Source organism: Musa acuminata, chromosome BXJ3-3 (assembly GCF_036884655.1).
Source record: "Musa acuminata AAA Group cultivar baxijiao chromosome BXJ3-3, Cavendish_Baxijiao_AAA, whole genome shotgun sequence".
Taxonomy (NCBI): Eukaryota; Viridiplantae; Streptophyta; class Magnoliopsida; order Zingiberales; family Musaceae; genus Musa; species Musa acuminata.
In genome coordinates, this window is record NC_088351.1 from 71,776 (window position 1) to 99,756 (window position 27,981).

Sequence of the window (27,981 nt, forward strand, 5' to 3'; positions counted from 1 at the left end):
TTGACTGAGCTTTGTTTATGGACATCAACAAGAGGAGTAGGTGCCTAAAATCTTTGGAGGGACATAATATTTATAATTATTATTGATCAGCCATCTAATTATTAGTTGAAACTCTAATTAATTTTAACTCTTTGATAAAAATATTAGAGGTAAATTTAAAGTTCTATGTTTATATATATTAGTTGGCTTTAATAACCAATTTATTATATGTGGCACATGTTTCACGTGTAAGACACGTGCGGACTTTAAACTACCATTCCTCGCGGCTGTTCCATCAGTTTCACCTACTACTTGCGACGTTCACCGCCGTTGGATCTCGATCCGAGGCTTCACCCTCCGGTCATCGGACGGTCGTCACACCGCAAAATTGGCATACCGGCGCCCTGTCATCCCCCGGAGGAGAAGACGACTTCGTCGAAGGTCGAAGTCCCGTGGCTTCACCCCTCCAACCCTCGCCATCTCTCGGCCATCTCGACGTCGATTCACCTCCTCGCTTCGAACTTAGAGTTCAGGGTGATCCGGTTTTGATTCCGTTTGGAATTCTTCCGGTTTGTTCGTTCCTTGAATCTAGGGTTTTACAGGTCTGCAACACCGCCGGAATCCTCCCCTCGGTCCGTTTTCTCATGATACTGGGACAAGGTTTCGGTCGAATGGATTAGTTGTGGGCTTTAGCATGTTTTGTTGCCCGTCTTTGGATTTCCCATTGTCGCGAGAAGATCGCTGCTGATGGCTTAACTTGGGTGGATCTTGTGATCTTGAAGGATGAAGTGAGCATTGATGACTCTCTTTGTCGCCAAATGCGATCTTTTTTCGTTTAATCTTGGGAGGTGTACATTGTTGAGGACCCTCGTTGGATTTGTTTGCAGCCCATCGATTGGTGCTCTTATTTTGGCTTGAGTTATGCTTAGAAGTAGAGGGAGATTGGGCCAGGTGAGAGTCGTTTTACCTGATGAAGACTGTCGAGCAACTATACCTGAGTGTATTATCTTATACCCCACCCATATGGGCCACGGCCGTTGGTGCTGTTCTACTCGTACTCACCCTCTTCCTCTCCATGTTCCTTCTGTTCCAACACCTTTCCGCATACAAAAATCCAGAGGTTCTACTTCTTCTTTTCCTTGTTTTTATTTAATAGATGTGCTTGGGGTACTTGTTCTCTTGTAACCTTACTGTTATTTGGTCTATATTTTTACAGGAGCAGAAGTTTCTAATTGGTGTGATCCTAATGGTTCCTTGCTATTCCATTGAATCGGTAGGCCTTTACACTGAAACATAAGTAACGTTTGAATGTAAAGGACCCTTGTTATGCCATTGAGTCAGTATGGTTATCAATCACTGGATCATGGGATTCTGACTGAAAAAATACAAGTGAAATATATATCATAATGGATCTTTTAATGCCACTGAGATGCTGAGGTTATATATCACTGTTTCTATCTGTTAGAGAAGTAACTTGTATTTGGAGCAGATAACTGACTTTGGATGTTTACTGATTCATTTATATTGACAGGAGGCATAACTGGTTTAGCATTTCCACTTTAAACTAAGAAAAAATGTATATTTATAGGAATGACATTTCATGAATCACAATGATTGGCACCAAAAGGGAGTTACTCAACAAGTTTTTTGTCATCTCTGATGAATATTCTCGTTAATATATGTATTCCAAGATACTGTAGTCTTGTAAAGATCTGGTACATGTGATATTAGTTTCAATAAGTTGAATCAATAGTATAGGAGAATTGTGGATAACTTAATTCCTTTAGTTATACATGAGAAAAACGAAAGCTTCGTTAAATGTTTAAGCTACAAAAAATCAGTCCTATTTTAATGAATGCAATTAAAACAATAGCAATTGTGTAGATTACTTGAAGTAGTTTGCTCATTAAATTTAAATATTTAGCTAAATTTGTAGCAAAGTTTTATTGCTTAGTGAAAATGAGTAGAATGATTTTGTTAGTTGTGTAAAGCCGTATAAAGAACTGTAGCAATTGTTATGAAACATTTGCTTCAAACTAAGTTAGTATAAAAGGGCATATTCGGTGCACAAGGCTTCCATCAATACGGCATCCGGGGATGGTCCTTGTATATAGCTTTATCTCTAAATATCTAAATATAGTAAGGTTGTTTTGGTGACTCGAACCCTTGTATTGTCACAAAGGAGAACCTTATCATTGTACCAAAGCTTGTCCTCTCCAAGATAAGTTAAAATAATAATTTTAAATAAACTGTTAAATAGCCATGTTACTCTTGGTAAGACTTTGCACATACTGAAAATTTTAGAGCTTATATCTATTTTTTTTGACAATAAATTGAAATCATAAGTGACACTCAATATAAAATGTTCTTGGGTTTTTTTTTTGTTTCTTTATTTGTTTATGTTATAGCAACAACGAGCGATGGAGATCCTAATATGTTTTTGTCTGGGAATGCAATACATTGTCGTCTATATAACTTCTAGAATGGGCTATCTTAGAAATTGAATGCATAAAGATTGGCCTCATGGTAGCCTCTAACAATTGCTGATCTAATTTGATGGTTGAAGCCTTTAAAGGCTATCAAATAGGGATTGACATGAAACTAAACTAATATTATTATGAAAAAATTGCCCTCAATAGTTACCTTTGCCACCTCAACCCTCTCTTTCCTCTCAGATTGAAGCGAGTTTCTTTCCTTATCTACATCTTCTCTGCTTCTCTTTTGTTGTTAAGATTGATTGGGTCTCTATTACTTTCCTGATTAGAACTCCTTTTTTGTGCTGATTTCTTTCTCTAAGCCTTTTCAAAGCGACTACCTGTTATCCTTATCAAAATATAATTCCACACATGCAATTCGGGACTCGCCCTCCCAGATCCCATCTTATAAAGTCAACTAGACCACGATCAATATAGCATAACTTGAGAGGGATTAGACTGTTTAAATCTTATTAATCTCATAGATGCAACTGTGAGCTGCTTGAGAGTTTTTATTATGACTACTTTTAACATATATTGAATGGCAAAAGAGTACGAAGAAATAATAGGTAACTGTATACACTACCTTTAGATCATATAGCATAGGAGTTCGTACAACACATTGTAGAAGAAATAATAGCTTTCTTTATGTGAAAAACAGATATGATTATACTACTTAGTTGAAGTAGCAAGACATCTGAACATTAATGGCTGATGAATATAGTTTTGGTAATGTTTCTCTAATAGGATTGTAGTGATGGCACTTACAGGGATGTTGAGTTTTTGAGACCATGTTTCTAGATTAATGTATTTGTGGTGGTTGGTTGTTGCCCATGGTTTGCTGCATTTTGTGCATATTTATACACTATCCTTCCATTGTATGATTTCATGACTTTGCCGATTCACTAGGTGATTTACCATCAAAGTGATAATGTCGCCATTTTTCTCTTTTGCTGATAAGTTTGGTGATATTCCTGTTCATTCATTTAAATTTTCTTGAGAAGTTGCCAATGCTGGAGCTTGCATCTGTTTGGTTCATTTCCCTAGAAACCTTTACATGTTGAATTGTGTGGAAACCTATCTAACAATTTATTTCATTATGTTGATATTTTGTGTTCAAAAGGTTTGCTGAATTTTTTCGTCTTAATATAGTATGTATCACTGGCGAATCCATCCATCAGCGTTGATTGTGAGATTTTGCGTGATTGTTATGAGGCCTTTGCCATGTATTGCTTTGGAAGATATCTTGTTGCTTGCTTGGGTATGCCTTTCTCTCAAATTACTTTATATTGGATGATCTAACTATCCTTCTCATTTCTTGAGGAAGATTATTCATGTGCAGCTTCTCCTTCAAACTATGTTTCGACTTTTCTCTTTCATGATAGCTATCTTGTTATCCATTTGATTATGTTTACAATGAAATGTTTAGGCTTCACTAGCAATACCATGATTTTGTGGGTAGTATTTTTTGGTATTATCTATTTTCATTTTTATATGAGGATTATAGCTATGCTTTCCTCAGAAGCACGAACATGTCAACTTGGTGAGCATATTCATGTGGACACATGTTGAACATGAACACGTCACCGACATGGTTGGACACGTGTTTGTTTTGTTTATTTATTCTTTATTTTTGGACATGGCATATCTGTATTGGACACTTCCTTCTCGCCCGTCCTTCCTTATGTGATGCTCACGTGTGACATTGAGCTTGCATGGTCCTCACATGAGGGTAGGGAGACGTGAAATCGAGGGAGTTTGGGCATTTCTTGTTGAACCTGGAGGATTATCAATGTTTGTGACCCTTGGGAGTGTTAAAATAAAGAGATAAATGAGTTGTAGAAGAAGAAGTTGAATGTTATTGACATATCCTCCGTCTTTATATACAGGTTAGAAGGAGAAGTTTCCTCAACGGGTTAGAGGATTTCCCTCAACAGAGTAGAGAGATTTCCTCAACAGTTAGGGAAATCTCATCTACTTATCATGCCCCCGCAAGATGGTGCTCCTATCAAGGAGGCCAATCTTGGACTGATGTAATGCAAACAGCTTACGAGCTATAGGCTTCGTAAGTGAGTCGGCCAATTGATCAGCTGTATGAACATGAGAAACACGGAGTTGACGGCGGACAACTTGATCACGTACAAAGTGGAAGTCAATAGCAATATGTTTCATGCGGGAGTGGAATACCGGATTAGCGCACAGATAGGTAGCTCCAATATTATCACAATATATTGTAGGAGTGGAATCGATGTTGAGTTCCTGGAGAAGATTCGTGATCCAATTGAGTTCTGCAGTGGTAGCGGCAATGGCACGGTATTCAGCTTCAGTTGTAGACCGGGCGACTGTCTTTTGCTTCTTAGAACTCCAACTGATTGGATGAGCACCAAGGAAGATAATATACCCCGATGTGGATGTTCTCTCATCAAGGTTGCCCGCCCAATCAGCATCGGCAAATGCATGAAGACGAAGTGGAGAGTGTTTACGAAAAAAGAGTCCATGATTTAGAGTCCCTTTAAGATATCGTAGAAGTCTCTTGACCGCAGACCAGTGTAGAGTAGATGGTTGCTGCATAAACTGTGATAATTTGTTCACAGCAAATGAGATGTCTGGACGCATGAGAGCTAAGTATTGTAAAGAGCCAACAACTTGGCGGTATTGAGTGGGTTCCGTAGCAGGACTTCCATCTGATAATTTGAGAGAACCGCTAGTAGAGATGGGGGTTGTAACTGCATTTGCATCCTGCATGTTTGTCTTTAATAACAAATCTTGAATGTACTTGCGTTGTGATAAAAGGAGACCGGAAGATGTGAAGGTAGCTTCGACGCCCAAAAAGTAGCTCAAGGGTCCGAGATCCTTAAGCGAGAATCGAGCTGCCAGCTGTTTGACGAACGCTTGGATGCTGGCGGGATTGTTGCCTATGACAATAATATCATCCACATATACCAGAATATACATTGTGTTTCCATGATGATGTCGCAGAAACAACGAAGTGTCAGATTTGGAGTTAAGAAAGCCGACAGAAGTAAAAAATGAGCTAAGTTGAGTGTACCAAGCTCTCGGAGCCTGACGAAGTCCATAAATGGCTTTCCGAAGTTTGCAAACATGCTGTGGATACTGAGGATGAGTAAAACCGGGGGGTTGTTGCATAAAAACATCTTCAGATAGAGATCCCTGTAGAAAGGCATTATTAACATCCAATTGTCGTAATTGCCAGCCTTTAGTGGTAGCCAGACTCAAGATAAGCCGGATTGTAGTGGGTTTAACAACAGGACTAAACGTCTCAGTGAAATCAACTCCAGGTCGTTGATGGAACCCTTTGGCGACCAGGCGTGCCTTATATCGAGCAACTGAGCCATCTGGGTTCCGCTTAATTCTAAAGACCCACTTACACCCGATGATGTTTTGTGAAGGATGAAAAGGAATTAGATCCCATGTTGAATTATGGAGGAGGGCATTATATTCCTCGCTCATGGCAATACGCCAATGCGGAGATTTTTGGGCTTGAGTGAAGGTGGTGGGTTCAATGTTGGGGGATGAGGAATTCATGACAGCTTGTAGGTTAAGTACTTGACGAGGTTTAAAAATACCATGCTTAGAGCGAGTGGTCATAGGATGATTGGAGATGACAGGATTAGGAGGTAATGTTGGGTGAGGATCAGTGGCACAAGCCGGGTCAAGTGGAGACACGTCAGGGGCACTTGGGCGAGAAGGAGGTAAAGAGGATGGTTGTGTTTCGGAACATATTGCCCCATCAATTGGAGAAGAGTGGAGTGGAGTAGGAACAGAGGAAACGGGCAAGTGTTGAACTGGAGTGATATAGTGCGGATCAGGAGGGGAGGAAGTAGACGAAGACATGGGAGGCTCGTCCGATTGATCCGAAGGTATACTCCAGTGAGATAGTGAAGTGGTCCGTATGGCAGGATATGGAAGGGTTTGGAAAGGAAAGTTAGACTCAACAAAGATAACGTGACGTGATACAAAGATTTTGTGAGTGTGGAGATTATAGCAGCGGAAAGCATTATGGTCAAGTGAGTAACCAATAAAGACGCAAGGAGAAGATCGGGATGTTAACTTATGAGAGGCATAGGGACGTAACCAAGGATAACATAAACAACCGAACACGCGGAGTTTACGAAGGTTAGGGGGTTTGTGGAACAGTGTGTTAAAGGGGGACTGGTGTTGTAGAACCGGTGTAGGCATCCGATTAATTAGGTAGACAGCAGTTTGAAAGGCTGCTGTCCAGAAAGTTGAAGGCATGGAAGCCTGATGTAAAAGTGTGAGTCCAGTTTCTACTATATGCCGATGTTTGTGTTCGGCAGAACCAACTAGTTGAGGAGTATGTGGAGGAGACTTGAGGTGTTTAATGCCACAAGCTGAGAGATGAGACGCCAGGGCTTGATATTCACCGCCACCATCAGAGTAGACTGTTTTAATGGTAGACTGAAAATAGTTTTCGACCAACTTCTGGAAAGTGGAAAAAACGCGAGAAACGTCAGATTTATGAGAAAGAGGATATATCCATGTGTACTTGGAGAAGTGATCTACAAAAATAACATAAAATCGAAACTTATCAAAAGATAAGATTGGAGCAGGACCCCAAACATCAGTATATATAATTTCAAAAGGTTTAGAGGAGGAAATTGAAGATGAACCAAAAGGCTGCCGATGACTCTTATTACTAAGACAAGCATCACAATGCATCATAGAATTAGGGGACTTAAAAAGAGGAAGAGAGTGACAAGATAATAATTTCTGCTGAATAAAGGGTGAAGGATGGCCAAGCCGACGATGCCACACATCAACTGGAGCCGCAACAGAAGAATGAACAGTGGGCTGGGTCATTCGAGAGGCTGACGGCCATTCATAAATGTTGTCTTTATTCGGGCCTTGGACCAATGATGCCCCCGTGCTCAAATCCTTAACAAGAAATGAATCAGGAAAGAATTCAATGGAAGTATTGTTATGTTTGCAAAATTGAGAAACAGAAATGAGGTTGCGTTTAATATGAGGGGCGCATAAAACATCATCGAGAGTAAATGTATTAGAGTCAGAATTAAGCGTTGTGGAACCAGTATGAGTTATAGAAAGTCCTTTACCATCACCGATGATGATATCTTCATTGCCGCCATAGGGATTGTGAAGAGACAAATTCTGAAGATCAGCGGTGATGTGATGAGAGGCACCAGAGTCGACAATCCAGTTAGACTGGCTAGGTGTCGGAGTAGTTAGGAGATTTGCCTGTGGCCAGTGTGACGGAGTAGGGAGGCGGAGACGAGACCGGCAAACTTTAGCGGAATGGCCGACTTTGTCACACAGTTGGCAAACGACCCGTCTCTGATGGCTTGGTAGGGCAGGACGCCAAGACGGATGATGGCTGGAGTCGCCACTTTGCGAGAAGGGATGACTAGGAGGATAGGAGGGGTGTTGCATGGAACTCACAGAATCAAGAGGCGTAGTAGCCAAACCTTGGGTGATGTTCGGTGAGTACCGAGTGTTCTTCCGTTTAGACTTGTGACTGACTTGAGCTGTGACAGTTGATCCAGGCAGTTTGTCCGCACGCTTCAAAGACATCTCGTAGTCAGTCAACTTATCATAGAGATCTTCAAAAGAGATTGGCGAGTCGCGTGCCCGAATTGCAGCAGCCAATTCTTTGTAGTCGGTGTCGAGACCATTGAGGGTATGAATGACAACCTCTTCATCACATAGGAAATGACCTATCAAGGCCAAGTCATCGATGATAACCTTGATAAGTTGTAAATAATCAGAGATAGTACTTCCCTCTTGTTTTGTCTCCATAAGCTTGGATAGAAGACTGAGCTTGCGAGTACGCGAATGATTTGCCAGGGTGGTTTGCAGTTTAGACCATGCATCGGCAGCTGTCACACATGAAGATATCAAGGGAGCAACGGATCCAGCAACTGAAGCTTGAATGGCTTGGAGAATGAGACGATCTTGACGTAGCCACAGTTTGTGAGCTGGATTGGGTACTGGATTAGGATCACCGGGGATGTTGAGCATGGCCGGAGGACAACTGAAAGAACCATCAACGTAACCTAACAAATCATATCCAAATAAAAGATTAGAGAATTGAGCTCGCCAGGACGCATAGTTGCCACCCTTTGATAACTTAAAGGGGATTAGCGTGGCAGCATTGATGGAGATAAGCCCTGTAGAAGAACAAGAAGTGGGAGTCCCTACAGGAACTGAAACATCAGAAGAAGTGAACGAAGACATTTTCCTTCTTCTTTTTTTTTTTTATTTTTTTTTATTTTTTATTTTTAGAAGAAGGCAGCGAACCTTGTGTGATACTCAGGTCACACAAGGTGGAGAATGAGGGAGGGGGCTGCTGCTATAGATTGCTTGCTGTAGCAGATTGAGCAATCTACAACAGTGCCAAAAGCTGCCGGCAGCTGCTGTGGATTGCTGCTTGCTGCTGCAGATTGTAGGGACTGCAGTTCGCCGGGAGATGGCTGCAAAAACTGCAGCGGTACTCAAGACTGCAGTTCGCTGCTGTGGATTGCTGCTTGCTGCAGCAGATTGTAGAGGCTGCAGTTCGCCGGAAGATGGCTGCGAAAACTACAGCGGTACTCAAGACTGCGGTTCGCCGGAAAATGACCGCAAAAATCTGCAGCAGTACTCAAGGAAACTGCAGTGAGAAAAATCTGTAGCAATTAGGTGTATAGAGAAAAGCGGCAATGAAAGCTGCTGCGATAGAGGAAGGAAGATGCAGCGGTTGCGGCTGCTGCTGGCCGGGAAGTGGCTGCGACAGCGAAGGAGGAAGACGCGAGAAAGACACCGTCGTTCGCCGTTCGTCGCTATTGAGGAGGAAGACACCGCCGTTGAGGAGGCGCCGTTGTGTAGAGGGAAACGGCAGCGAAAGCTGCTGCGGTAGAGGAAGATGCAGCAGTTGCGACTGCTACTGGCCGGAGAAGTGCAGGAGGCGGCTGATGTCTTCTCTGGTGCTGCCCAACGTGGGGCTGAAGGACCACGTTGTCCTTCCGGCGAAGAAGAAGGAAGAGGAAGGTGCAGCAGTTGCGACTGCTACTGGCCGGGAAGCGAGGAAGACACCGTTGTTCGCCGTTCACTGCTATTGAGGAGAGAATGTTTTCCTCCTTGCGTGACGGCGACGGAGAGTGTCTGCTGTAGGCAGCAAATAGGAGAGGGAGCAAGGCCGGCGAAGAAAAGCAAGACCGGTTAGCACCGGCTCTGAATCCGTGTCTTGGTGCTTCTTCAATGACTCCGCTTGAGGCAGCGTGCTACTGTGGCCGCTTGGCTAACACATGGCGATGCTGCTGTCGCCAAGAGGAGCTGGCTCTGATACCATGTTAAAATAAAGAGATAAATGAGTTGTAGAAGAAGAAGTTGAATGTTATTGACATATCCTCCGTCTTTATATACAGGTTAGAAGGAGAAGTTTCCTCAACGGGTTAGAGGATTTCCCTCAACAGAGTAGAGAGATTTCCTCAACAGTTAGGGAAATCTCATCTACTTATCAGGGAGTTTGCGAAGGTGTGGAATCTTTCGATGGTAGTGCAAGTAGATTCAGCAGAATTTGCATCTACTGGAAGAACCTGTAGGTCATAATTGCACTGGTGGCACTGCTACGGCTTTGCCCTAGTGCCTTGAGCCCACCCGTGTCCAATGGAAGGCTTAATCCACCATCGCATGCACCACAACTTGTGACCTCATCCCCTCGTGCAACGTGTGCCCTCAGCGATTCGCAACCTCACCCAATCATGCGCGACCCACGCAAGGCCCTCAATGACCTGTGACGGGCACCACGACCCATCGCTTATCATTACGTGTCCTCGACATCTCTCTCGCCCTCAGGGACTCGTTAGCACCGTCGCCTATCACTGGTGGCCTCGCTCGTGTAAATCCATGACCTCTAAACCTTTTGCCTGCTGTTTTTTAGGAATTTTTTAATATATAATAACTTACATTTGATATATAATTTAATATATAAAACCTGCATTTAATATATTTAATATATAAAACCTACATTTAATATAATTGATATATAATAACTTGCAAGTTAAATTAATATATTTGATTTAACTTGCATTTAATATATGAAACCCACTATCGTGCAGAAATTGCTTGCACTTAATATATAATTTTATATATCGCAGAAATCAAACAGTGCAGGTTCTGTTTCTTTTCAGATGAATCTTTGTTGCTCTCTGATAAATTTAATTGTGTTACAGTTGTACATTTATTAGAATTAAACAGTGCAGATTAGATATTATTTATTATGCTTTTGTAGCCATGATACATGTTACATTGTTACTTTATCATAATTATTGTAATATGATTTTCATTTTACTTTTGCTTTTATGAAAACACATATAAGGCCTACATTGACATGAAAAATCAACAAGCCTTAGGATTATAATTAGAAATTTTAATGTGAAATCATTATTTGAAGTACTCCATCTTATGACCTCTATAAAATGTTGAATTATGCTTTAGGTTCTTAAAACTCATGTTAATTGAATATTATAAGTATAAAAACTATAAAACTCATGTGAATTGAATATTACACACACACACATACATACATACATACATACATATATATATATATATATATATATTTATTTATTTATATAGAGAAAGAGAGAGAGAGAGAGAGAGAGAGAGAGAGAGAGAGAGAGATGTCCTCACCATGTCCGCGTCCTAATTTTTTTTAAAATGACGTGTTGCCATATGCGTGTCGAGTTATGTCCGTGTCCCATGTCCATATTCGTGCTTTTTAGATGCTTTCATGCTTAGGATAGAACAAAAATTTTTGTAATGTTCAAGGATTAAAATCTCGGTTTGTTACTGATGTCATTCAACGACCAGGGTAGCATAGTATTAGTACCACGTCAGTGTAATTTAATATTAGCTAGTACTCTTTGAACCAAGGTTTGAAATTTCGTACTGTACCGGAGTTTCGACGATCGCTCGGTATGGTACGGAACGGTATACCGAGCGGTATACCGTTCGATATATATATATATATATATATATATATATATATATATATATATATATATATATATATATATATATATATATATATATATATATATATATATATATATAATTTATTTATTGGCTGTCGTCTCATCGCCTCGACGACGTTTATTTAAATAATATATGTATATATATATATACCTCGGCGACGTCGTGTCGCCTCGGTGACATTGCCGAAAAAGACGTTGCCTCGCCTCGACGACGTCGCCGCAAAAGGCGCTGCATCGCCTCGGCGACGTCGTGTCGCCTCGGTGGCATCGCCGAGGCGACGCGACGTCGCCTCGATTATTTAAATTATATATATATATATATATATATATATATATATATATATATATATATATATATATAATTTTATTATTATTATTCGTTCTGCCCAGTAACGGGCGGTCCGCATACCGATAACCTCTCGGACCGGTACGTACTGCCCGTACCGGGCGGTACAATTCGGTATTGCAGACACTGCTTTGAACTACTGCAAACATAGAGAGAAAAGGAGCTGAGGGTTCTGAAAGAATTTGTCAAGGAATGACAAGGTGTCGTGTGTGTCAAGTGGCAAAGTAAGCCCTCACTACCTAGGTGGTAGAGAAAGCCTTCATGACTTAGGCAGCAGAGGAAATTCTCACAACTTTGGGTGGTGGTGGGGTGCTACTTTAGGGCAAGGATGGTGGAGTGGTGGGGTACTACTTTAGGGTAGTATTTAGCTCATGAATATGAATGAGTATCCTTAAATCTGCTTAAGCTCAAAAATCTTTGGGAAGCGATATTTCAAATTTTTTAGTTCTTGATGTCAACTGGTAGTTACCAATTCGGGAGTGATATCTCGAGTTTAATAGAGAACTGATCGATACTGTGCTTCTATGCTTTTGGCAATTAGGAAAACTTTTCGGCTCTAACTCGCTTTTCTAATTCAATTTTTTAATCCTTGTTTTTGCTTTTCTTAAGGCATTTGTTGTAAACTGATCTAGTGACATTTTATTGAAGTTTCATACATCAGATAGTTGTTTGATATATGGAAAATATTTCAGTAAATGCAATCATGAGATATGGTAAATTGTTTGACTGTTCAAGTACATGCTGCATCATCCGGTTATTTAAATCAAATCCAGATTGGGTTTAATTGCTTCATGCCTGAGCCAAGTCTTTGTGACTTGGTTAAATTTAATTCAGGTTAACTGGCACTCCAGTTATCAACTTGCATTAACCTGTTTTTCTGTTGTGCAAGTCATTTAGTGAATACATTGATGTCATAAATGAGCTAAAATATAATTTTTATACACTCCAAAATTTATCTTTTATTGATAATAGAAAAATAATTACTAACAACTAACCATATGAAACAGTCTATTTAAGTATGTGGGAATTGACTTTATGAACCTATTATAACTTTTAAGCTAGTTGATTATTTTGAATATTTTCAACCAGTAATGCCATCAGGCCTGACTTGCCTAGGTGCCCAGGCAAGGCGAGGCGATTCTTGCGTGCCTGGATTCAATTTGGGTTGGCACCTTTATTTGAGCGCCACCCAAGTGTGTGCCTAAACCATGTGACATTTGGTTGAGCTGTCCGCCTGGTGGGGCACATTGATTTTGGTTCGATTGAACCAGATCAGCCTAAGCCCAATTGCCCCTTCCTTCTCCTCTGCGCCTTCCTAGACCCTGACAACACCTATTGGCACCTTGGCGCTTTTGACTACACCTATTTTCCCTTGAACCAAACATTTCCAGTGCAAATTAAAGTCCAAGTTGGGATTGATATCATTATACTCGATACCAAGTTAAAATTTGAAAATTAGGGATTGAACTGTTAATCCATGGTAATATTTTATGATGAAAGACTTCAGATTTTTAAAATTGTTGATTATTGACTTATAGCTATTGTTGAGGGTAGAACGACATTCATCCATTGTTATAGGACAGTTTAAACTTTAATTTATGGTGGCGTAGCTCATACAAAATTTACTAATGGTGTAGAATGTATAAGTTATTAAGGTGTATGAGGCTCAAAATGGAAGGGTTTCAAAATATCTGGTTATGCTTGGACACAAAGAATATAATCCATGTATTGAACAAACAAAATGGAACTCTATGGCAGTTGCACAATCTGTACAGTGATGATTTTGATTTAGGATCAGAGACCAAGGGTCTTGAAATGATGTCACATACCTAGAGATGCTAATATTGAAGCTCACAGGCTTGCTAACAGGGTGAGATGTAATGGGCTTTCTTATTGATGGGTTGTCTCCACCTATCTTTGTAATCTGACCTTAATTCCTAATTATATAATTTCTTCCTTTTAATAAAATAAAAAAGATGCTTGCTGAACATTTAAATATTATTTGTTTGACTACCTACTATTAATATTCTTCCTCCTCTTGCCAAGTTTCAAATTTTTGTTACTTTTATGGATGCATAATATATGAATTTTCCACAGGTTAAGGTATTTCAATCGATGCATGTGTATGCCTTGTATTATGGATCACAAAACCAAATAAAATTTATATTTTATGGTTGATTTGAAATGTGATGCTTTGACCTATGTAATTCTCTTTCTATCAATGATGTTGCTTTATAAACTTTTCTAAGCTTTTGCATGGTCTATGATGGTGCATCTTATTTTGAGAGGATTTAGTTAATCATCTGGCATTCTTATACAGTTAGTATATAATATGGAGCTTTGAATCGTGAAAATGGATCAAGTCTATATATTTTTGTGTGTCATCTTGGATCTTTTCACTTGATCTATTTTCTGCTATTGTAATGGTTGCATGGATTGCTATTCATTTTCATGGCCAATTCCAATTTTTCTTAAACTTGGATGAGCATAAAATTTTCAATCTAGATTTATTTTTGTTATTTTAATCAGTGATTTAAATAGGCACTCGAGCGCTCGCCTAGGCGCTTGGGTGAGGCGAGGCGAGGCTCGAGCACCTCATGTGTGGACCAGGCGACGCACTTCAATGAGATGTTGCCTGGGCGCTCGCCTGATTCTAGGTGTCGGGCGTTTCAGGCGCCCGATTTAAATAAGGCTTCGACTGTATTTAGTTGGTTCAATTGAATTAACTTACGCAGTTTCTTACCCTCAAAAGCCACCCTTCATGTTTGCACGACCTCGAGCCAACCTAGCACTGCTTCTGCTGCTGCCTTCACTGCAGACGCAACGGACCAAGCCTTCCTCTGTTGACGATGGATAGGTCCGACAGCCTAGCAAGAGCCTGTATCTTCCTACCGTCGTTGCTCTGTGTGTAGTTCTTTCCATTGTCGAGGGAGAGGACCACAGGTTCCTCCGCCACCGATCAACGCCCTCTGGAGCTTCCACCGCAGCAGCTGCTGCTGTCCATAGCTTCCACCGCTATCGCTGCTGTTGTTCGCAGCTTCCGCCGCTGCTGCCGCTGTTGTTCGTAGCTTCTCCCACTGCCATTTGCAGCGCTGCCACGACTGTCTTAAACAAATCCTTTGTCATTGCTACTCACACTTTCCATTGTTAGTGACTCTTTTATCCCCCTTTGTTACTGTTAACAGTTCTTTTCTCCCCCTCTAACTACTATTAATAGTAGATTTTAATTTAATATCATATTTTTATTTAAATAATCGTATTTATTAATTATATTATTTTTTCTATTTTAATATTTTAGAATGTCTTGCTTTGCTCATGCGAGTGCCTAGCGCCTTGAGTGTTTTGGGACCTTGGCACCTTTTGGTACTTGGCACTTTTTAAATCATTGATTTTAATGGCTATATTAACTGCCATGCATTGTCATGACAAAGTCCAAGTTTTCCTAAACTGAGTACAAAACTTGACATCTAAATTTATTTAGGAGGTACTAGTGCACCATGGCTTGATTGGAGCAGGAAAGTTACAAGAAACACACAAGAACTTTGTTATAATAGGCTCAGCCTCGTTAAGGAAATTAAATTGTAACAAACGGAGAAATATATTCACAGTTTGTAACTTTGTATATTACTAGATACAGTTTTCTAGAATATTATGATTGGTAATTAGTCAATTAATTATCTAGATCATCAATATGCACTAAGATGGCAATTTATTCTGCTTATGACTAGTTGCAAATGCATCACAGATGACTAACATCGTATAGTTATTTATCGAGACTGCTACTTAAGCAGCTCGTGTCTCATTGGTCATCACATGCTCAAGGACTTCTTTAGCCTAACATCATGGCACTAGTTGTCTCATTGGTCTTCGCTAATATGATCATGTACTGTGTTTTCTCTGACAGCATCTTGCCATAATTTCTGATTGCAGTTTTACTCTTCTGTAGGTGGTGAAGACAGAACAATTGAACTTTTGAAGAGGCAAGGTGCCTCAAGTTCTAAAACACCCTTGTTAGAGAATGCTTCTGAGAAGGGAGTAATAAAGCATCCATTTCCGATGAATTACATTTTGAAGCCCTGGAGACTGGGCGAGTGGTTTTACCGGATTATCAAGATTGGAATTGTTCAATATGTAAGCTTTAACCTAAGATTGTTATATCTTTCTGTATAACAGGCAAATTAATTAAATTTAAGTCAAATTAATATAATTAAGTTCTCTCCTTTTTGTACAGATGATAATAAAGACTGTAACTGCAGTTTTAGCTGTAAGTCTTGAAACTTTGGGAGTATATTGTGATGGAGAGTTTAAATCTACTTGTGGGTAAGTGAAAACTAAGTTGACAGTGTGGCTGTTAGCTTATTACTGTCTTTCTTTCCTGACTTTGGATTGCTTTGAAGCATTTCTAGATCTTCATGATATTCTCCTATTATAGATACTTGGCAGAATTTGAAGCACATAGGAGTATGGAGGGCATATGCATCTAAAACACCAAAATAAAGTATGTTTGTTGTCAAAACCAGATACTTTGTATGTATATTATGTGTTGGATATGCTTTATGTCTGCTCGCGAGGTCCAAACTGTCGAGAAAACCTAAAGGCTGGAAAACTATATGCATTTGAAACTTTTTAAGTCATTTATTTTCTGGGAGGTATTTTAGCAAACCTTCTACTTTCATACAATACCATGCTCTACCACAAAGAAAACAGAAAGGAGCTCAGTTTTATGTGATATGCATTTAGATACTGTTAGGTATGTCAGAGTACAATTGCCAACCTTTTAGTGTTAGTTAATAGAATCAACCTTTTAACCTTAAAAGTGTGTCATAATTGGTGCTACAATTAAGTATACTTGTTTAGAGATGGATGATGGTTGTGAACCACATTATTGCTGGCATGATTAGGAAAGCTACTAAAGGAACCACCAAGCACCACGTGAAATAGTAAATCTTCATTCTTGTCATTTTGGCGTGTAATAGAATGTACTTTGACATGATACCTTTATCCATTGTGATTATGAGCAGACATGATCTTCACTAGTTACTCTCTAGCCTTCGTTATGAGAACAAATTGTATCATGTTACATGATTTATCATCTGTATTACGTATAAAGTTTCTGGTTTTGTTGATGTATAGCACAAATTCTTAGCCTATCTCTCAACTTTGTAGGTACCCTTACATGGCTGTGGTTCTCAATTTCAGTCAGTCATGGGCGTTGTACTGTTTAGTTCTATTTTATACTGCTACAAAGGATGAACTAGCTCATATAAAGCCACTGGCCAAGTTCCTGATGTTTAAATCAATCGTCTTTCTGACATGGTGGCAAGATGTGGCAATTGCACTACTCTACAGTTGGGGTTTGTTCAAAAGTTCTATAGCTCAAACTTTACAGTCTAAATCAAGTGTGCAGGACTTCATTATTTGTATAGAGGTAATTTTGTTATTTCTTATTCTATATACACTACTATGTGAATTTTGCTTTTACAGATCTTTTTAACTATATATTGAAATTGCATTGAAATAATGTAATGATCTGCATGATCAATGAGATTGGTTCTTGTTTGTTTCTGGTCTGTTAAAGAAGAAAATGTAACAGTACACCTTTTTTAGTCTCTGATGTTTAACTACATGTAAGAAATCGAAACGAACTGATTGTGATGAAAACATGTAGTAGTGATTTATTCATGCATATGTAATATTTTTCAGTTGTTTTCTTTCTTAATTTGTTTTTTGTTCTTTCTAAGAATCGGATACCTTCGCAAGTGCACTCATGTATTTTTATAATAAGTTCAGTGGACTTTTATATAATCAGCTTGTAAAATACTCATTTTATTTCATATATTGGAAGCCCCAGGCAAGATGAAACTCTAATCAACCTATTCATTCCTCCAGCACAGATGTGTGTTGCGGGCATTATCCATCTCTATGTGTTCCCTGCCAAGCCATACAAGTTGATGGGTGACTGCTTCCCTGGATGTGTTTCTGTTCTCGGAGACTATGCATCTTTGGAGTGCCCTTTAGACCCTGATGAGGTGAGAGACAGCGAAAGACCCACAAAACTGAGACTCCCCCAGCCTGATGTTGATACCAAAACGACAGCTATTAGAGAAAGCTTTTGTGATGTTGTTCTCGGAGGTGGAGAATATGTAAGCTTTAGTCTTGCTCTGACTACTACATCCTGTCGATATGCTTCTTGTCAAGATTTACAATTCCAATTTGAAGCCATTTTAGAGATCTTTTTCTAACCATTCACATCCACCAAGTCAAACATGTCTGCTTATAGGAAGTTTTCTTTATGGTTATTATCCACATTTAGGGATGGATGTTAGCTTGTTCCACGCTGAGTTCATTTCATCATAATGGAGATAGATGCAAGCTTGTGTTGTTTACCGATATCATACAAAAGCTTTCTTTTGTATGCAATTTGAAGATGTTTGTAGTAGTTGGTACCTGGGGAATCCTGCAGAAACTATTGGGAGTTTCATGAAATGTGGGCTTCCTATGATGAGTAAATTATTCTTATTTATTTGAGGATTTGGATTAAGTTGAAAAGACAATATTTATGCTATCACAGCCATCATCCCATATTTTACAAGGTTTCTTTTCTCAAAGCTGAAGTTTTGTTGAATTATTTTTAAAACCCCAACATGGTTCCCTTTACACGTTTCAGTTAGAACCTTAGGCTGTTTCTTCTTATATTTCTTTGGGAAGAATCCTGATTAGTTGTAAATCCAAATAGTAGTTTCAGATAAATTTGTAGAATCCTCAATGCAAGATATGATTTGAGCTACAAAGATCTTGAGCATAATGTAATTTTCCTTTGATTATAGGTGAAAACATACCATCAATTAAGACTTGACATGGTTATAGTAGGCCATCACTACTCTCTCACATTAACCTGAACCTGAGATCCAAACATTTACCAGAAAAGAGATATACACATTGTTTTGAAAAGCATAAATAACATATATTAGTATGAAAAAACATAGTCTGCTTGTTTTAGTGCTCGTTACCTATTGTGTGAAAAATGTTGTATGGCAATGTATTTGGTGTCTGTTTTCTTTCTGGTGAAATTTGTATTTTCTTTTGCAGATCATAAATGATTTGAAGTTTACAGTTAACCAAGCAGTGGAGCCCATGGAGAAGGGTTTCACACGATTTAATCGGAATCTTCACAAAATCTCCGAGAACATAAGAAAGCATGAAAAGAAGAAGTTGAAAACTAAGGATGACAGATCCACTGGGTCGACTTCACCTAGCCCACAAGTTTTTCATGGAATTGATGATCCGCTACTATATGGAAGCATTAGCGACAGCGGGGCCAAAAGAGGAAGAAGACATCGCCAGAAATCAGGATATACAAGTGCAGAAAGCGGGGGAGATAGTAGTGATCATGGCCATGGTGGGTATCAGATCTATGGATTCCGGTGGGTTACTAAGGACTGAGAAAATCACTTTACATTATTGGCATGAATGTATAAAATTTTTGCCTAATCTGCAATGAGTCGGGCAGTTCATGTCGAAGTGAGTTCTGTTCATATACCTTGATTGGCTTTAGGAAAAGAAACAGGGCCTTCTCTCATCTTGGATGTCTGATACTGATGATGCAAGCAGTGAGTATCCACATGCCACAACATATAATCTGTCACATTTAATATCTCTATCTCACCATTTGGCAGGGTTATACTGATTGGAATCTGTGTATCATCGGTAGCCAAAGTACTTGGTGTTTTGGAATATTTGAGACACATTGTAGGGGCATTGGTGTGCCATTTTTATTTGGAAATAAGCCCCATGATTGGTGAAATGTTTTTTTTGTGACATTTATAATCTCATTTTAACGAGTCAATAGGCTACCGGTGGATGACTAATGGGGCATTTTGAATTTTTTTTAAAAAATTCTTTGGGGATATATATGTGCATGAATTTTATAGTTTTTAAAAGGGAACAAATTTGATGCTTTGAAGAAGTATATATGAGATTGTCTTTTTAATGTATTCTCAGTCATGTTTTGTAATTGGAATTGATGCATATCTATTATCTCAGAAGCCTGAAAGCAATTTGGCGCTCTATATATGAACGAGGCTGAGCAATACTGCTGCTTTTTTCTTTCTCTCCGCAATTTGTCTTCCTCCTCATCTGCTCCTTATTCTTCCTTCGTTTTTACTTGTTCGTCCCGCTTTGGATTCCTTGTGATATTAGAATGAATACAAATAAGATTTACTCTGCTAACATGAAAGATCAAAGTCACAGAGATATTAGAATCCTTTTAGTTCTTAGTGTTAACCGAGCAGGAGAGCCACTTGCAAGGGACTTCACTGAAGCTCTCTCCTTTTACCTCACAATACAAAGCCTACCAAAGCCACGTTAAAGCAAATGGACAGCACCGCCAAGTACGCCCACTGCACTCCTGATTGCAGATCAAAACCAGCACTTGGTTGCGGCATCGGTGCGCCTGCAGCTGATCAGCCAGCACCAACATCAGTATGCAATCGATCATGTCGTGATGAGTGCGTCAGTTTGGACATCCAACTTACCGTCGCACAGCGACTGGGTGGTAAGGTTGGTGAGGATGTTGAAGCTGGCAGTGGTGGTGGTGTAGCCAGCGTACACACAAGTCTTGCTCTCACAATCTGTGCTGGATGATGAGTTCCCGAGGGCGAGATCACCGCAGGTTGCTGCAGGGCAAGCCGAAGAGCTGAGCCCCTTTGTAGGATGACACTCTAACCTGATCGCCATCAAAGAAGAAGAAGAAGAATGTGTTGTTAGATTATGATCGCGATGCCTTAAGCTGAATGATCTACGCACTGCCAAGTGGAGGAGCTGCAGCTGCAGAGGACGCAGTTGTTTGCAGTCAGGATGTAGCTTCCGTTTGGGACATGAAGGCCGCGGTCGATGGAGGCGTTGCTTATCGAGGAAGAACAAGCTGCACGTGATGCACCGGCATGAGTTGGAAGAGGAAGGAAACTGGAGGGGAGAACAGCTAGCGAAGCAAACCTCGAAGTGGAACATCCAGAACTTGGCCGGCCTGAAGGCTCTTGGGATCGCGAATCCCGTTCAAGCTCATCAACGTCTCCTCCGCAGTCCCGAACTCCGCCGCGATTCCCGACGCTGAGCTCCCGGCCGCCACCAGGTGCGCGTAGTGCACCACCGCGGCGCCCTCCACCTCGTCACAGCTGCACGGCAGCGGGATGTGCAGCTCCTGCCCGGCCTGGACCAGTGCCGGATCCGAGATGTTGTTGGCCGCCGCGATCTCCTGGTAGGTGACGAACCCGGCGAAGACGTCGCGGGCGATGCCGTCGAGGGTCTCGCCGGGAGCGACCTTGTAGAACGGGCGGTGCATGGAGGCGCCGTGGCCGGCGGAGCAGGCGCAGGCGAAGCGGACGCGGACGGTGGCGCGGGCGGGGACGGGGCGGGAGGGCGGGGTGGAGAGGGGCAGGCCGTTGGCCGCGAGCAGGGAGCGGAAGGAGCGGACCTGGAAGAGGGACATGACGGAGGCGAGGGTGGTGGCGTTGCGCGGGGTGTAGCCGAGGAGGGACTGGCATCTGGCTGCCCCGCCCCGGGCGTTGCAGGCGAACTTGGCCGCCCCAGCCGGCGCCAACAGTTGAGCGGCGGCGGCGACGATGACGCACAGCAAGAGAAGCGGGGATGTCGGTCTCGCCATCTCGTCAGCTCCGGCGTCGTCCTCCTTCCCTTCTGTCCGCCGAGGAGGAACGCGAGTGGAGTTTCCGCAACGGGGGCGTGGGGCAATCGACTCGATCACGAACTGACGTTGATCCGAGGGTTCACGAAACGCATGATTTATTTGGGAAACGCATTGTAAAGGAACCGTTCGATAGCGGACGAGCGTTTCCCGATGGGGGGACGAAGGCGACTACGTTTGACTGCGTGGGCCCACGTGGGTGCCGTTGTCGGATTCGAACCGCGCACGTGAATCCACCGACCGCGTTTGGATTCTTGCGGCTTGTCGGGTTCCGATGGAGGAGTTGTTCCCGCTGCATGTTCGAAATTTGAAGTGCTCTCGAAGACAATAATGGCGTCTGAGTCATGTCCTGATGAACCAAAGTTGGGAAATCGGGAAGGGGGAAGACAAAGGAATGAAAGGGGTGCAGCATCACGAGAGTCTCGGGCGATTTGGATCCCGTGTTGCTGATGAATGACATCACCAGCTATGCTTATCATCTCGGGATCCCAAAATTTATCATGAAAATTTAACATATATTTGAAATGCTTAAATACTTGAGTAGGTTAATGATAGTCGATTCATCCATTCCCTTTCTAAATTGATTTATGTTTTAGACCATTTTGGATGTGGGATAAAATTAAATATTATAATCTTTCCATAAAAGTTTCACATGGTCATTAACTACTAACATAACCTAATCAATATTAAGCTCGAACATAATGCACATAAAGCATAGCCCAACGATGGCCATTAGAATTATGTGATTGAAGAAAAAAATAATTATGTGAAAGTTAATTCAATCAATCAAATAAATATAAGTAAAAAAGAGAGACAAATTGACTTACAGTGGTTTGATCATTCTGACTTATCATCGCTCTTGATTTCTCTTCTCATTGACTTTCACTATTAATTTTATGATTAATTATTTTATCTTTTTCAAAGTTTAGGAGGACTCAAAATAATCCAAAAATCAACCCAAACAATCTAACATTACAAGGACCCATTTTGAGTCCAGATAGTACTAAATTTCAATCCATTTGATCTCAATCAAGACTTCAAAACATAAACCACTTTTTTTGACATGTCAGAGTTTTTTTTTTTGACATATTATTCATTTTTTCACTATGTCGTCTGATCTTTAACAGATTATAACATCTAATCTATGTTATTCAATACTAACATCTAATCCTTATTCAATCATTTATCATATTTTTTTTATATTTTAATATAAAATCTTATCTTTTGATAATTCAAACATTCTTGATTAGGCTCTTTACAAGGAAAAGGTTATCGCTCTCGATCTCAAAATTGGAAACACCTTCTTCGTTAAATGATACCCTCCTTGATTGATTGCAAGTGCTTTATTTTACCAACTATCTATATATCTCCTCATTTGGTTAAAAAAAAAAAAACACAAAAAAGAGCTTGTGCCATGATTAGGTTTAAGATTTTGAGTTGTTTAATTTAGTTTACAATATATAATCTCTTAATTAAATTTAAAGTATATGATCTAAACAAAAATTATTTAAAGGTGAGATCGTGTGACACCATTTTATTTAATATTTTCAGTTCTCTATTTTTATGCATATAGTCTCTTTTTTTATTTTACGACATCCAATTTTGTAGATAAAATAATAAATTCATGTTTCATGTCATTATATTCTTACCTCAAGTTAAACAACATTTAACATTTTCAGTATCCAAAACGAGTCAGAAATACAAAGGATATTTTTAATTTAAATATTATATAATATATGTATTAGATACTATAATTGAACCATGTGAGAGAGAAATAATAACCAAAACTAAGAAAGAAATCTTATAGGTTAATAATCAAATAATATACTAGAAAGCTTATAAAAGATTTACGACTCATTATATATATCTACGAAGAAAATTAAATTATTCACTATATACCTCTTTACATATTTAAAGATAAAACTGTATACATTAACCCTCGTATTAGTGGGAAATTCAAACACTTTTTTAAACCCAAAATCAAGTATAAATTCTCTCAAGGTTTATTAAAAAGAAACTCAGAAACACTCCGATTATTTTCTCATATCTTGCTCCTTACCCAAAATCTAGAAAATTTTAAGGTAATTATAGAATAAATAAATCCTAAATCATAATATACTATTTTCCTTCTTGAATTCATAATTCTAATCCTTCTAACTCTGAAATACTTGCTAACATATGTACAGAGCATCTTATCTCTATAGAGATCGTCGAGGCCAAAATGTCTTTACTATTAAGAATTATATATATATATATCAAGTGTTTGAATTCAAAACTCTAAAAAGCTCGACCGTGAGATCCTAAGTTCGAGATATCCTTTAATTAGACTGATATGGCGGGGCATCTGTTTAGGCCGTGGCCTCGGGGCCGACGCGGCTCGGTTCGGGGGTCCGGATGTCGGGGATCTCGGGCGGCGTCCCTCGGGGTCTCCCGACGGCCGAGCACGGTGGTTCGGGTCGGGACGTCGGGTCGGCAGGTCGGGTCGACAGGTCGGGTCGGGAGAAAGCTCCGCCGCAGCGCCGGAAAGAGTCGACCCCGTCTGGCACCTGCACAAAGGTCGGGCCGAGACGCTCGGCCCAACCCCTTCGACGGCTAAGTTAGCGATGTGGAGGGAGTTTCAGATGAAGAAGTGTTTGGAGTCGCCCCTTAGGCGTTGTGTGTCTGTCCCCCTCTCCCCTTTAGCATGCGAGGGTATTTATAGGGAAGCTTACTGTGCTTGATGTGCCCCCTTGCAAGGGCAAGTAGCGTTTGACACTGGCGTTGGCGTGGTGTGCGAGACCGAGTCAGGGCAGAATGTTTAATGTGCCTCGATCGACGTTCTGATCCATTTGACTAGGTGCCGAGGCGTGATGCGTCATCTGGGACAGATGACATCAGCCCCAATCTTGTCGCCATTATTTCCCTCGTCATAGACCAGACTTGATATTTCTTTAGGTACGAGAGAGTCGAACTCGAATTCAATTTCGATCCAAGATGATATTTGAAGAAATCAGAATTCATGGGCGTCTCACCCGGTCTCATCTCCATCCACAGCAAAATGATAGTGTGTCCACAACTTTTGACTTGAGATGTGCAAACCAATGAATCTTGGGTAGCACAAAGTCACTCCGTTGCTTGTGTGGATCGAGCTTCCAAGTCAAGACAACATCTTTAGCTGCACAGCCGAGAGAGGATATGTGGGTAAGAGAGAGAGGGCAGGCAGTCAGCGGCATGGGAGCCCCTCAAAGTCAAATCGTCACCTCGAGAAACCATGGTGCATTCATTGGGATACTCATCCTCACCCTATCATGTCAACCGATTTCTCTGTTGGAAACAACATTTCTTTTTCATCTCATTGAATGCCTTTGTGATAATGAAATCCTACATGTTTTTTGATCATGTAATCTAATCTTATATTTACATAATCAATACTGAATAAGTAGTAGTCATATTCTAAAATAAATTATTCAAAAAAATATTCATGCGTAAAAAGTAAACATGTAAAGAGAATAATACTTTGAAAGAATCAGATTGTATAAAGAGCATATAGTTATTATTATTATATATATATATATGTATATCATGACATTAATGTGTGGCATGAAACTGCCGTCTCAAAGATTTGGGCCGGTCAACACAGGACCCACAAGAGCATGACATCTCAAATTAGATTAATATTGCAGTCAAGGTCAGGAGTTTCCCCTTTTCCTTCGTTGTGGACCAAATTCTCTTCTAGTAGGCGTTGACTTGGCCTTGTAATTCATGGAATTGGGATCACCCAACGATTAAGACAAAAGAAGTTGGAGGTTGGATGCAATCTCATAAAGAACAAGGCCTGCGAATGATTCAAATCTTCTTTGGAAATGTGAACCTCCTTACGTATTAAACAACAATTGCCTCAATTCAAGCTTGGCTTATGTCGAGTACAGTTGAACTAAGTTACATGTTCCACCAAGTCGTACCCAATCATCCATCCATTATTCCTTCATACTCCTCGCGGAAGTTTAGGTTCGGGTTGGGATTCAAACGCGTAAAATTGACTATGATCGAACCTATGCAGTTTTATTATCTTGTGTGGATCCAAAGCCAAATCCAATTCAGGGAGCCATGAATTGAATCCAATGAAGTGGTGGTGTTGAACTGATCAAATCGACCACGCTATCTGCTGACCTGCGCTCTGTGACGGAGTGAATGAGAGAGAGAGAGGATTAGCTGCTAAATTGACTGTGTCAATTCTCATCAGCTTCATGAAACAATTAAGTCTTCTTCATTGATTGCTGATGAAATCAATCCACCATGAACAACCACCACCACCACCTCTCTCTCTCTCTCTCTCTCTGTATATCGATATATATAGCAGCAATATTGGGACGAGGAAGAGAAGCATGGAGCGAAGCGGCCTGCAGATGGATCTCCCTGGGTTTAGATTCCATCCGACGGAGGAAGAGCTGCTGGACTTCTACCTCCGGCGCATGGTGCAGGGGAAGAAGCTTCAGCTTGAGATCATCGCCACCATCAATCTCTATCACTACGATCCCTGGGAGCTCCCAGGTGCATACTCTTGCGGTTTGATCACTACGCACGAGTAGATAGAGAGAGAGAGCGCGCGTCGTTCATGGCTTACTTACTGTGACACTCGATCGCAGGGATGGCCAAGATCGGGGAGAGAGAGTGGTACTTCTACGTCCCAAGAGACCGCCGACAAGCCAGCGGCGGGAGGCCGAGCAGGACAACCGAGCGGGGATTTTGGAAAGCCACCGGATGCGAGCGGCCGGTGCGCAGCGCCGCCGACCCGAAGCGACTCATCGGCTACAAGAAGACCCTGGTGTACTACCAGGGCCGGGCGCCTCGAGGATCCAAGACCGACTGGGTCATGAACGAGTACCGCCTCCCCGACCCGCTGCTGAAGGTAAGACACGCTGGCCGTACCGGTACGTTTTGCGTGCACCGGGAGTTGATCGAGCTCGATTCGGTGTGCATGCAGGAGGATGTGGTGCTATGCAAGGTGTACAGGAAGCCGGCGTCTATGAAGGAGCTGGAGAAACGGGCGGCGGCCATGGAAGCGGAGACGACGATGACGGTGTCGCAGAATTCTGGGTCGACGGCCGAGTCGGCGTCCGGCTCGTACCAGGAGAGGTTGCTGCAGGAATCGATCACGGCGGTGGACGACGTTATCGTCATCGAGGATGCATCGGATGTACTTGTTGTGATCGGTGACGAGGAGGAGGAGGAGGTGGATGCTTCCACCGCGTCGAACAGAAGGCCGAGTCTGCTCGAGTTGGAGGTTCCGAAGAACAGCGAGCTGGAGTGGTTGCAGGACTCGTTCTTCACTCAGCTGACAAGCCCATGGCCGGAATCTTGGTCTCCTTATTATGATACTATGCTCAACCGCTAAAGCTTCAGCACATCAATAGAGCGGAAGATTTGAGGGGGAGGAAGAAGATTATGATATAAAAAATAACATAGTCTAGAGAAATAATAATGATAACAAAATACAAATTCGAAAATAGTATTTTTGCCCTTAATTTATGTTTCAATTAAAATAATCCTCTCTCAATATTTATTTATTTATTTCTGGTTGGGGTGGGGATCGATAGGGATAATCGTGGCACTATCAGCTCCACTCAACACGTCGGCCAAGAAAGCAACACCTAAGCACCAGCATCACGTCGGCCAAGAAAGCAACACCTAAGCACCAGCATGAGAGTCACCTGCTTATCGCAACCGCTGGTTGGAGGTCATGACACCTATACCAACCTCTCAAAATAGGACCATAAGACCCTCTCATAGCACTACAGTCAAGAAAGGGATCATGCTCCCTCATTAATGGCCGACGACATGACTCGGCTTGACGAACCCTCCCTTTTCGACGATTGGCAAAGGGACCATGCCCTGCCTAACCCAAAAGAACAAGGGGGTCACGCCGGAGGAACCAATCCGACAATCTACCCTAAGTGACGCCCCTAGGGGCACACGTCAACAAGCCACCCTCGTTAAATGCCTCTGCCATACGAGGTAAGAGGGGGGCCTTCACGAGCACCCATCCACGCCACCACGCACTCAGGTATAAAAGCCAAGCCCCAGGCTAACTAGGGGCAAGCGAGCAAGAGTTCTTCACTCACTTATATTATTAACTTCCTTATCTGTTTTCATGACTTAAGCATCGGAAGAGTTGAGTCAGGATACCCCTGGCGTAAACCTATTGTGTAGGGTCATCGACATAGCCCCGAAGACATGATTAGGAGGCTACTTAACAAAGAGGACTACCCTGCTCCTAAACTATGCGTCACCGCTCAAAGACGAAGCCACTCCCAGTAAACCATCTCTCCCTACAGATTCCTTCATCCTTCCCATAACACTTGCTCTCCACGTCAGCCAAGAGGAGTCATCAAAAGGGACCTGCACTTTCGGTAGTGAACCAATCGGGCCGATTCACCAGTCAATGGTCTTTGTGTGTTAACATTCTGACACTATAAGGAGGGCAAAATATTA

General features: G+C 41.3%; 3 protein-coding genes across 9 annotated transcripts; 2 read left to right on the plus strand and 1 right to left on the minus strand.

Moving 5' to 3' along the window:
* Positions 1-309: 309 nt before the first annotated feature.
* LOC103977281 (protein LAZ1) lies at positions 310-19,623 on the plus strand. Of its 7 annotated transcripts, none has more exons than XM_009392752.3 (9): positions 310-767; positions 867-1,099; positions 1,196-1,252; positions 3,606-3,714; positions 15,757-15,941; positions 16,042-16,130; positions 16,977-17,238; positions 17,705-17,953; positions 18,900-19,623. In XM_009392752.3, the coding sequence occupies exons 2-9, from the start codon at positions 950-952 to the stop codon at positions 19,251-19,253; spliced, it is 1,455 nt and encodes a 484-aa protein (XP_009391027.2). In that variant the 5' UTR covers positions 310-767; positions 867-949; the 3' UTR covers positions 19,254-19,623. The 7 variants fall into 7 exon arrangements, with proteins under 7 accessions (XP_009391027.2, XP_064997854.1, XP_018678318.2 ...); XM_065141782.1 differs by having other exon boundaries at positions 310-513; positions 582-1,099; XM_018822773.2 differs by having other exon boundaries at positions 310-506; positions 582-1,099.
* A 322-nt stretch (positions 19,624-19,945) lies between these two features.
* On the minus strand, positions 19,946-21,572 carry LOC103977280 (chitin elicitor-binding protein). Its single transcript, XM_009392749.3, has 4 exons — positions 20,805-21,572; positions 20,616-20,733; positions 20,345-20,535; positions 19,946-20,268 (listed from the first exon to the last, which is right to left on the minus strand). The coding sequence occupies exons 1-4, from the start codon at positions 21,469-21,471 to the stop codon at positions 20,147-20,149; spliced, it is 1,098 nt and encodes a 365-aa protein (XP_009391024.2). The 5' UTR covers positions 21,472-21,572; the 3' UTR covers positions 19,946-20,146.
* Positions 21,573-25,874: 4,302 nt separating this feature from the next.
* Positions 25,875-26,918, plus strand: LOC135632916 (NAC domain-containing protein 22-like). Its single transcript, XM_065141785.1, has 3 exons — positions 25,875-26,040; positions 26,136-26,398; positions 26,474-26,918. Exons 1-3 carry the CDS (start codon positions 25,875-25,877, stop codon positions 26,882-26,884), a joined length of 840 nt encoding a protein of 279 aa, XP_064997857.1. The 3' UTR covers positions 26,885-26,918.
* Positions 26,919-27,981: the final 1,063 nt, after the last annotated feature.